Genomic DNA, 12,678 nt, shown 5'->3' with positions numbered 1-12,678 from the left:
ATGATCTCGACAAAGAACTACACCCTATATTATTTTATCAACAATGACTACAAATTAAGAAGGCCAGTTCTTGATGATTAAATTAATATTTTCAAAGTTCGTTACATCATTTTAACGAACCGAATGTCACAGAAACGGTCACGTATCAGGACGTGATGTTGTAATGGATTTGATTGTTGGCAGTACGGACCCGCCTCGCGAGGCGGGCAAGGGCGGCCCCCCCGAAGCTTACTTGTAAACAATTTCGTTAGTGCAGGAGTCGTCGAACGCGTAGTCAAATCGAAACTTTTGATTTTCTAAATACTTCGTGAGGTCCACTTTGTTCTTGGGCTCGTGGACTATCATCTGGTCCTTGGTGGGGACGCTGATCACGTCCACCTGGAAATGTGACAGGGTCATTAGCGGCCGCACCAACTCGTCACCCCCGAATGAGATAATCAGTCGTACCTCTTTCTTATTAAGCTCCTTCTTGTTGAGCGGCCTCTTCCGCACGCAGACCGTGATCTGGTGGTCCTCGACGGGCTCGGTGCCGGTGAGCGGCCTGAACTCGATGCTGTTCTGGTACTCCCGGATCATCGCCAGGAACTCCCAGTTCGGGTTGCCAGGGTCCAGGTTCATGAGGGCTTCCTGGTTATTTCAGTTATTCAACTATACAAATATTATAAGATTAATGATGTCAAGCTCACATCTTGTCCCATGTACAAACATTCAACACGATATGAGCCCAATTTTGAATGATTTTATATATTCACTCTTGTATGAACTAGGTAGGACTAATCAATGAAGTTCAATACATGTTGTGTGTGCTGATCAGGAGGGTATCGCTCATATACTCGTGCGTACAATGCGGCGTTATTACAATCATTTTTCTTACGCGCATTCAATTCCGATAAAGACAAGATGGATTCAAAGATAAAGCCATTAGGAAGATTTACCACATTATCAGTGTCGTCGTAAAATCCCTGCAGACTTCGCAGCCACTCTAAAATGCATTACCAGACGAGCACCCAAGTACCTTTTCTTCCTTAAGTTCCGCTTGCCTCTGCCTTCTCTTCTCCCTGTTCTCCTTGAGCCGCTCGACCTCCTTGACGACGTTGGAGCGCCGCACCGCGCCGGACGTGACGCCGGACGTGACGCCGGATGTGACGGCGGACGTGACGGCGGAGGTGGCGCCGGCGGGCACGGACGCGGTGGACGCGACGCCGGCCGCCCTACTGGAAATACCCGAACCTGAAAACTAAGTCCACAAGTTCCCCGTGAGTATCACTGCAAGTGGTTCTCGAACGTCCTAATAAAACTAGAGCCATATAAATGTTAGTGGCTTCAAATATAGGTCACGGAACGGAAGCGTAGTTGTTTGCCAAAAAATTCGTTGTAAAGGACATTTTTGAAACGTATAAAGGAATTTTGGGGAGGAGAAGGTAGTTAACGAGGATCTTTCAGTCACACAAAAGAAACGTAGAAAGTATAATATCCTACTCATTTAAGACAGTATAGTATATTCACCGCTCGTCAAACGATTTTGAAACTTTGTCTACTTTTTATAATTTACGTGATTATTTATTATAATCGCATAATTAAATTGTACACAGTACCTACATATTAACTAAATATAACAGTTCCTATCTACAACAATAAAATATTCAAAGGAACCTCCTTCAAATTTTGAGTACGTCGTTGAGACAGTAAATACGGCAGTTGAGGCGGTTGAGACACTACTGCTGCACTCGGAGTACTACCGGCGCGCATTCGACCGCCCGATGAAGGAGGCTAGGAAGGATATAGGAAATACTGGATAATAGGATTATTACTGGTGGTAGGACCTCTTGTGAATCCGGAACGCGGGTAGGTACAACCACCCTACCTATTACTGCCGTGAAGCAGTAATGCTCAAGGTGGGTGGCGCATTTACGTTGTAGATGTCTATGGACTTCAGTAACCATTTAAGACCAGATGGGCTGTGAGCTCGTCCACTCATCTACGCAATAAAAAAAAGTTGAAGAACTATAGGTAAAGGATGTTTTAAGAAGGTGGTCAACAAAAAGGTCGGATTCTACATACGATTCGAATAGGACAAGTTGAAATCATCTCGCTGCACGTAAGCGGTATGAATCAAGGTGGAGTATTGACAAGATAGTATCCTTGACAGAAGCTAGTACCAATTGAGAGGGTATGTCACCTGCTGTGTGATTCTGGAACTGGGCGGCGGCTGCTGTGGCGGCAGCTGTGCCGGGGGTACATTCTCGACGCCGCGCCGCCCCGTCGTGTCGCCGCCGTGACCGTTTGTGTAGGCGCCGCCCACATTCGACACCCGCATCTGATTGTTCCGCGTCACCCTGGTCACGGGCGCTGTCAATACATATCGACATACAGCAAAACTGTCTCAGCAGCAAGTGCCTATAGCGGGTATTTGTCACCGCACTCGGTGTGATATGTACGCAATGTCAAATGGGTTTACGGTTTGCAGTTTGTTACTGAAACACTCCTTAACTGATGCACATACATGAGATTACAATCTGGCTCCTCTACCCAACTAAGAAAAACAAAGCACACCAACAACCTTGCAAAAATTATATATCTACTTGAATTTATATTATCAATGAACTTAACCAAAATCGGTGCAATAATACCAAAACCCAAAACAGTCGAAATTTTGCTACAAACAAAACTAAAATAAATGTTTTTAATCAGAAAGCATTAAGATTATATAGGCAAAACCACTGTAATTGCCTTAAAGACATAAATATATAATAATATCCTTATAGAGCCCATGAATCATAACTTAACAAACATATTACAAAAAAAGATCGTAACTCGGTACACGTGATAAAATGAAATTTCTAAAGCGCTGTGTGAGAAAGAGAGATATATCTTCAATCCTCTTTGCGACAGAAATCGTTACACGAAACTAGACTCTAGTCGCACCCAAAGAGTTTTACTTCAAAACAGACACAAAAAGTGCGAAAGATAAGCAAAATAAACTTCTCAGGTATAATGGCCCAGTAATATAGCATTTGTCTCTTACGTGATTTTGATTTATTTTTGTCATCGACATCTTCAGGTGCTTCTCTTGAATTATCAAATGCCTCCACCGGAAGATCCGTATCGGCGTCCGCGACCCGTCTCCTCCAACGTAACCACGAGCAGCACATTTTCTCGGTTATAAGCTCATTATTTCGTTAGATTCAATATTTGGAACGGCAGCGTGCGTTGGCGCAAGGCTAGTCTGCGGTGGCCATATTAGGATCTCTTTAAGTACATACGACAATCAACCGTGACGCGCGCAACCGACCAAATGACGATGTGTGTCTAACCAACAAATGACGATCGAAATCCTCCTTTTTACCATCTTGCACCGGGTATCCCAAACAACAGAACCAAGCCAACTGTATTATAACGACGCCAGAAACAAGACTGGAAAATGAAATGAAACACGCGTAAATCGAGTGAGCAGCTAAACCAATCGAGCTAAATTGGAAAATAATGGTCGACGATTTAGTGACACGGAAAAGAGACGCCTTTGTCCCTCCCATGAAAAATTTATGAACGTGTGACGTCACTCGCAACGACTTCAATCGATAGGTTCTGACGGTTCATTGGTTCCAACTGAACTTGACAATGATACACATGTGGAATAAAACATAGCGTTTATTCAGTTTTGTTTGACAATAAAGATGAGAGAGAGAGAGAGAGAGAGAGAGAGAGAGAGAGAGAGAGAGAGAGCTTCTGAAACGAATCGACTGACCTATTGAATAATGTAGATATAGGTAATGCCTTCTAGAATTGACTAGCGTACAATTGAGTCGCGCACTAAACACCGAAAACCCAGTATTTTTAAAGTTAATTCAGAATGACAAAGATAAATGTGGCACAAGATAATTATTTTATTTTATTATGAAACTCACAAAACCTTTCTAGAGGATCGGATATACAATCTCGATATGAGCCTACATTTACTGCATTGTCATAATTTATTTGCTGTTCTAGTATTATCAAAACCCTATACAAATAACTCTTTTGTCAAATGTTTTCATATAATAATAACAAAGACGTTAAATATGAAATAACACGCCAACCTAAAACCTTACTAATGTAAACCATAAACATCATTTATGTAAATCAGAGCATGCTAACAATGTCTTAATATACATCAATTTATAAATAGCCTTGTGTTTTAATATGTAAACTACTATATTTCGACGGGCGAGCTTCTCCTGACTGATGTAGGTAAGCTGTCCATGACCTACGCCATAATTTTTACTGGTAGTAGGATGTGACGTGCGCTCGCCGGCGTGAATACAATACGTTTCTGTCTCATTCTTCACGGAGTTAATACTATTTTGGCAACATTATAGAAAATCCTTTTCCTCTTATTCTATATCTCCTGCTTCCAAACATCTAACTGGGTCGCCCCTCATATAAGAGTCTAAGCGACTCTAAACACCCGTCGGGACATGGCAGAGTACCGTCTAAGCATGACGCTTGGCCACTTCACCCCGCGAATCGTGGACTAGCAGTAACTGTCCAAAGCCCGCCTGAATCACATCCCAAGGCTACTTTCCGTCGTACCGGAAACCAGTGTCTTACGCGAACGCCGAGACCACCCTATCGCACCTTCCATACAAGGCAGTATTGGTATAGTGCAGTGAAGCCATGAGGTCGAAGTCTTCTCGAACTCTCTAAGCGATGTGCTGAGATCAGATCCTTCGCCTCCCTATTACACTCGTGCTAGGACGCGGTGCACCACAGGAGAGACGGCCACATCATCACCCCGTCATCAGTCCGCTAATAAAAGGTCGGTAGAATAGGCGTTACTCAATCACGCTCAGAGCTCAGAGCACACAATGCACAATTCTAGGAGCGATGCAAAGCGCGAGAAACGAGTCACATATTGTGTAACCCGCGCTGCTGTCGCATAACAACCGTTCTCTTGACAACGGTTGTTACTAATGTAATGATCAATCAGCTTGTGTATACAACGGTATGGACGTGAGACAAGAACACACTTGCTTATAATATTTATAACTTAAACTTTGTGAATAATTGAAACCTTCTGGTTTGAATGATAATTGCACAAATAAAGTACCTAAATATGGTTTATTAAGATGATTTATTAAGATTCATAATAATTGTTTTACTTCCTATAATAATAATTGAAAATGGTGTAACTATCATAGTAGGAGTTCAATGATATATTGTGATCGAGGCTGACTGTTGGCTAGTTTTAGCGGATCCGCCTATTAACTGACTATTTTGTCTACATTCGTATGGTTTTTCAAGACGACACTTTTTTCTTCAGTTTCAATACAAGATATCAAATAAGAATGCTGAGACACGAAATCAATTGATAGCCTTGCGTGTCGGTAATCACATATATTTTAGAACCCGTAATCGTCACGAAACACTATCAACGTATAATAACACAGTCGTTCGATCAGTAGAACATCGCTACGGTACAGGTTTGCGATTTATGAATGTAATTGGTCGGAACTTGTACATATGAGAGCTTATACCTTAAATTGTCTGGCTGGCTTAAACTGGATTCAGGCTTTTGACAAATATCTCCTGCTCTATGATAGCTATTGTTACAGAGCTACTAAGCAACTTTTCGTTTTAATCTAAAATAAGAGATCGTTTAGTGTATCTTAACACATACTTATTACTGATGGTAGGACTTCTTGTGAGTCCGCACAGGTATATACCACACCACCCCGCCTATTTCTGCCATGAAGCAGTTATGCGTTTCGGTTTGAAGGGTGGGGCAGCCCTTGTAACTATACCGAGACCTTAGAACTTATATCTCAAGGTGGGTGGTGCATTTACGTTGTAGATGTCTATAGGCTCCAGTAAGCACTTAACACCAGGTGGGCTGTAAGCTCGTCCCCCCATCTAAGCAATAAAAAAATAGATAAAGAAAACTTGAAAACGAATATTGAAAAATAGTACATTGTGCACCAAGGAGGGTGTAGGACATTTCCTCCCGCGTGTAAAATGATGAGATGTCCTACTTTTTTCCCGCGGTGCACGTACTATTTTTTCTTCTACTAGGCCGAAAGTTCGTGGAGTACTGAGTTGGGGTCCAGGGGCGGAACCCTGGCGGGGGGTAGGGGGGGAGGCGTATCCCCCCCATATACTCATAAAAAAACAATTTAACTGTTTTTTAATTTTTAAATAAACTGCTACTAATTGAATAAGAACTGTCTGATGAACCCATCTTTGTTTAATACTTCACTATTACATTTTATTGCCTTTTGTTTTCACTTTTACACTAAACACAATATTGCAAATTACCCGAGCACAACAATGGCGGAGAATTTTAGATGCGTGAGAGCATACGTAGACACTAACGCGCATGTACACTTGTGAGTATCCAGGGAGGAAAACCGAACTTTCGCCATAGGTAGGAGAAAAATGAGCTTTTTCATTTATCGTGTAAGTACTTAATTCTCTACAAAACAAATTGAGTTTACGGTCGAATTGCGTTACATAGAGATAAGTTCGATTATTATCTTAGTTAGTTTGATCCCTCTCTTGTTTAGAATAAAATTCGAAATAAAAAAAAAAAAAAAAACCCGAGAGAATTTCAACTTCAATCATAAAAACCTAGCACTACAAACGTACCTAGGTTTGTCTGTTAAAGTAATATTAGATCAGACATACTTAACCCATTAACCTATCCGACGTAAATTAGGACTGAAACTAATTCCAATTAGCTAAACCAGCCGCTCGTAATGAGATTATCTCCGGTGGTGGGTCCCACGGTGTTCACGGCCTTATAATTCCAGTGAACCATAATAATTCCGATTTAGAGTTTATATCCCAAAGTGGACAGAGCTATTATCTTGTCTATGGACTTAAGTCCATGCGAGACGTGAGCTATTGATTCACGCCAGCAGAAATGATCTGGTTCTTGAGTGAACTATTTAGCGAATGATTTGTTTTTGCGCACAATTACAGAGCACTCACCACCCTAATAGGCAAATGTTAATGCCACCGAGGATGTGACTTCATGCCGCCAACATGATTTCAGCAACTAACGCAGTGAAATTAAAATGCGCCACAACTCATATCTAACAATTCCCCAAACTATAAAATCGAGGAATAGTTTTTTAAAGTTAAGTCCCGTAAAAGATCTCCGAGGGGTCAGGCAAGGTCATTGTGCTTCACCCACACTGCTTGATTCACCGGTACGTTATCCTCATACCTCTTCAACACAATAAAGTAACTTATATTATTAATAACTCTAATGTAAACGTGCACACAATGCACGTGGGAAGAATGCTGGACGAACATTGTTCTTACAAACTTCAACTCATGCGTGCAATGAACTAAACTGAATTCCTAAATCATGAAATTTGTTCACCTCTTAGATTATACAGGTTTTGTTTTGTATTGTTATTGTATAAACGAGTGAACGTGCTTACAGCCCATTTATTATTAAGTGGTTACCGGAGCTCATGGATATCACAATATGAATACCGCCACCCTCCTCGAGAGACGAAATCGAAATCTGCATTATAGATTACGGCGGCTATCTTGGCCTTCAAAGTGTAGTTCGCATTACGGTTCCCCGGCTGAAGCAAACAGAGCAGTGGTATCAGCGCGTACGGGCTCACATGACCAATTGACAAATAATTGCCCAAATTTTATACTTTTTTACGTTTACCCATGATGAGGTTCCTTGTCTAATACCCCTATGTGCTTCTGCCATGTTTCATCAAACTTTTAATGTAGACCTCTCCTCGGACTTTTGGCGACGTTACGAAAGGTCAATAAGGCTTCATTCACTGTTCGACGAAAACAAATTTCAATGGTTCAAGGTTGAAAATTTAAAAGCACCCTTCAATATACTCGTATTTTCAACAATGACAAGTAAAATTCGTTTACAATGTAAATGCCACAACAATCCTTTTAAACGGTAATCTGAAGCATATATTTACGAAGGTATTCAATTAAGAAAGTGTCGATGATTTCCTCAATCTACATAATAATACTTTAGAAGAGTTTCCGAAAACGACAAACTTTCCTGGATATTCATCATGCATTAATTAAATGCATCTGGAATTCAGTATCCGGGAAAAGACAGATGGTCTCTAAATTCTGTAAAAATTACTTTTTCATTTAGCGACAACATCTAAATCTACAAAAGTCTCATACGATCACGTGATCAAGCAGACATAAATTATTCACAAAAGATCGATACCGCTAGAAGCAAAGGTGCGAAATCTTTGAAAAAATTAACATGATCATCCTGATCTCTTGAAATTACATGAAGGAATTCATTGTTAAACTTCAAAGTATGCAGTATTAGCAATATTCAGGAGACTCTGGGAGCCTCAAGTTAGCCTTACTCAATTTGCCAGTCGAGTTTGCCACTTACAGCCTAAGCTTCCTCGTCGCGGCTTCAAATCCATTTGAGGACAACGCTCGTACAAAACCGGCATTGTCCACTAAAATAGCAATTAAAACTTAAAATCGAAGCACTCAATCGTGACCATTAGCGTTGCTGTTATTAATAACAAACGGTGCCAGCCTATGTGGTGCGCGGCCGAACGATCACTGTCCATTCGCACCGAGCCCACCCACTCTCGAGCCGGGCTTCCACGCCGAAATGCGAGCGTTGCGTTGCGAGTACGTTGTTCGCTTTACAACCCAGGGGTAGGGCCTAGCGTGCTATGCGATTCGGGCCAAGCCAAAACCAGGAAACCAGTAATTTTTATTGCAATACTTTAAAATACCATACGCTTCATAACGTTACCTAATGCCTGGGTTTATGACCCAGGAGAAAACTAAAGTCAACAAAAACAGACCGAACAGAGCTTGTTTTTAAAAAGAGATATTGATTGTCAGGAAGAACTCTTCGTTTTCAATGCACAACAGCGTATAAAAGCTATTGGACAAACAGGTGTTTGTTCGATATGGACTTAAGGTTTGAGGCTGCATGAAACCGAAGAACAACAAAATAACATAGAGATTACAGAACAAAGCTCAGGACTATAGACTTCGCTATCAGCAAACGGCGATAAAATATAGCGCCTCCAAATGACAAACATTGTGTGTGAGAAAAATTAAAAAAATTAACCTACTTAACATTTTCAATCAAACATTTTAGTTCTTTTAAGACCACCGAGAAATTGAAAACAGTAAGAATAATTCAATATAGTCAAGTTCATGGACGCATTCTTAAAAGCTGCAGATTACAGGGCAGTTCAAATCACAAGAAAGCTTAATAACGCGAAGATTAAAGATAAACAATCTTAACACTTTTTTAAAAAGCCTATTTGGACTTAATGGAATGGAATTCGGTTCGGCCCAACTATGAACTATTTATCATTGCGTCGTAGTGGAATTCCAGCTTTACGGAGTCAACATAGCCGTTCCATGTAAAATTCAAACCCCCGAATGTCGGACGGTATCGTGTGTGTTTTATAAACGTGCGTGGTTCAATTATATCGCCATTATCACGAGCTCACTACTTGGAAATTGGGATACAAATCATGTTTGTGAGTTATTTGTTTTAGCAACTTATTACGACCAGCTGTTTATTGACAGTAAAATAGAGTGACAATTTATTTTGTTCAACAGCATAGATTAGTACCGCATTTCATACAATTTGCTCATTTGCCAGTGGGAGCTAAAATAAACATGAGTAATGCATTACGAGGTTCTGCTGGGAAGGCATACATCAGCGGTACGGATACAAACTCGGACATCCGTTTCCCGAAGAAATATAACATTCTATTCAGAAGGTTAAAGGTCAGAACGTTCTAGTTAAAGACACAATGCGGGCGGACAGCTTTAAAGTACTCGAAGAAAATCTTGTACCGATTTCAGTTTAATTTAACTAGTCGGTTCAGTTTCAGAAGAGAAGAGAGAAGAAAGAGAAGTTCTTCTGAAACTGAACCGACATGAAATTAATTAATAAAACCTTTCATACTAAACGACCCGAAAAGCTAGGCTCTTCTTGTGTTACGAATACGTAGTACATATGTAATACATGCTATGTACTAAACCAGACAAACAAGACGACAACATGTACATTTGGACCTCGAATGCAAATGGAGAGGCTTATGTCCAACAGTGGACTGCTATAGGCTTATGATGAAGATGAACCCCGAATCGAATGTCTTCAGTTCGGAACGCAAACGGGACTTCAATATCATTGGTTACGATTGGCGGTGTTGTATTATATATAGAGCATTCGAACAACGCCTTACCAAATGGTTACTGAGGAACTCAATCTAGTGTCCGGACTTAGCGTGCGATAAGCCGTGTGTGTCATTGCCGGTTGAACCTGATCCGTTACTATGTGGAACGAGCATCGACGACAGAGAAGCATTGCAATACGTGCCAATACGAAATTGCGTAATGAACTCGGAAGTTCCGAGAGCGACCGCACGAGAATGTATCAGAGCACGCGAGGGTACAATTCAATCATTTGAGGACTTTCAACACCACGTGTTGTAGATAGTTCAATAAGCGGTTGTATTAGATTATAAATATTTTAATGACGCCTTTAAGTTCAAAGTTTTAACTTAGACCAAGAAGGCCGCCTATTGATTCAGGTACGATGAACCAGCTTTTATTCAATACCCACGTTTTTATGATTTTTTTATTTTTATTGCTTAGATGAGTGGACGAGCTCACAGCCCACCTGGTGTTAAGTGGTTACTGGAGCCCATGGACATCTACAACGTAAATGCGCCACTCACCTTGAGATATTAGTTCTAAAATCTCAGTATAGTTACAACGGCTGTCCCACTCTTCAAACCGAAACACATTACTGCTTCACGACAGAAATAGGCAGGGCGGTGGTACCTACCCGCGCGGACTCACGAGAGGTCCTACCACCAGTAACAAATTCAATGTATTTAATTCACAGACGCTGTCTTGAAATATTGTACCATTAGGGTCTTATCTAAAACTAGGTGTAACATAGAAACAATTTACTGCATTGCGGTTTTCATTTCATTCGGTCTGTAAGCACGTTTGGTGTCTGGCTACTGACTGAAATAATAAAATTAAGACAAAAGCTGAATCTTGCTATCTTCAAAGAGCTTAGCACGATTGCCGCCGATTCGCGTGATCGTCCGCCTACATAGACTAAACAATCGGTCTGAGGTGGTTGACCTCTCGCAGTGCATAATTATATGAACTCCAACACGTAGTAGCCGGAGGTAAATAAAGTCAGATCAGTCTGCTCGTGACCTCATGGATACCCTTTATCATCACATCTTGCGATGATAAAGGGTATCCTTCGAACGTGTTCTTATTCAGTGCTTTCATTTTATAAAACACTCGAACGTTTTCAAATTTCAGTTAATAGGGATCAGATTTTTTTTTAAATAAGATTTAAGCTGATGGTGCAAATGAAGTATGCGACTAAGAAGAAGAAGATTTAAGGTATAAAGCGGAATGAATTTCTCTCACCACCCACTATAACGGAACGCCGTTGCTACCATCACCGCAACCCCCATAAAATATAAGGTAATGTGTATTTGTACAGAGCCTGTAGCCTCATGCGACGATTACAGATGTGATACTCAATAAGTCTCTGTTCCGAGACTGATTCTTAGGTGTATCTATTCAGCATAGAGGACATTTTTTAAGCGCTCAAAGAGGTAGATATGACTACCGTCTTTCTCTGATGACTCACTGATATTCCAAACCTACGTAAACTCAAATAGACATTGCTCGTCCGTCTGGTACGAGCTCTTCAACACAAAGCCCAAAACAAAAAGGCGAAGTAATACATTTCTATTAGTTTCCCTCTCTATCGCAGTCTCACTGACAGAAAATCGATCGCGTTTGGCGAGCAAGTCGCTCGAAACATTATCTAAATATTATGATTCATGGACTGTCTCTTGGACATATACTATACACGTGCGTTCTTTTTTTGCATTTTGCTTTTGTTTTTCTAGCACAAACGAAAACGATTTTATTGATTTAATAACCAGCCATGTAATCCATATAAGAAGCAGCCAATGTTCTAGTTTGAGCGGTGGGTCATATGAAATACAATTAAGTCTTCCACCTCATGTCTCAAGATGAGTGCCGGCTTTCTTGTTATAATTTCTTGGGGGTTTCTCTAACCACTCAACAGGTCGGTCGTGAGCTCGCATTCAGCCCTTCATGCAATAAATAAATAATGGGCACTTTACTAAAACTCGTAAATTTAGATCGTACAAATAAAATTTCATCCATTTATCGTTTATTGCTTAGATGCTTGGATGAGCTCACGGCCCACCTGGTATTTAGTGGTTACCGGAGCCTACCAACATCAATAATGTAAATGCCGTCACCCGCCTTGAGACATGAATTCTAAAATAATATTAATGAATGTTTGTACGTTCTTTCTACTATTTATTATTACTATTAGTTTACTATTTATGGACCGAAAATAAAACAACTACTTTAATCTCGGAAAAACTACGCGGTTAGAGTCGCGGGGCACACCTAGATAATTTTAATATAAAATCCAAAAGCTTACCTTTGGTCGCAACGGGTATGGACTGCCGCGTCATATCCTAAAACAGAAAAATATATAATTAAATTCAAAGCTACAAACATGAACACAAATACTGATGTATTTCAAAACAAACGAAGCATATGTTACAAAAGGTAATGTTATTGTTTACATGAGAAATGTTGAAGCATAAACATGACATGGACTTCCAA

General features: G+C 40.5%; 1 protein-coding gene across 5 annotated transcripts in view; it reads right to left on the bottom strand.

The window, feature by feature from the left end:
- The window catches only part of MCAK (kinesin-like protein a), a 51,077-nt gene that overhangs the window by 6,436 nt on the left and 31,963 nt on the right, over positions 1 to 12,678 (bottom strand). For 2 of the 5 annotated variants that reach the window (XM_038010798.2, XM_062668415.1), the window contains 6 exons: positions 12,491 to 12,527; positions 2,180 to 2,349; positions 1,654 to 1,770; positions 1,016 to 1,237; positions 448 to 627; positions 233 to 378 (listed from right to left, as the gene is read on the bottom strand). In XM_038010798.2, the coding sequence (XP_037866726.1) occupies positions 233 to 378; positions 448 to 627; positions 1,016 to 1,237; positions 1,654 to 1,770; positions 2,180 to 2,349; positions 12,491 to 12,527 (872 nt within the window). 5 annotated transcript variants of the gene reach the window in all.

This window comes from Bombyx mori, chromosome 5, assembly GCF_030269925.1.
Source record: "Bombyx mori chromosome 5, ASM3026992v2".
Taxonomy (NCBI): Eukaryota; Metazoa; Arthropoda; class Insecta; order Lepidoptera; family Bombycidae; genus Bombyx; species Bombyx mori.
This window is presented reverse-complemented; position numbering and strand designations above follow the sequence as displayed.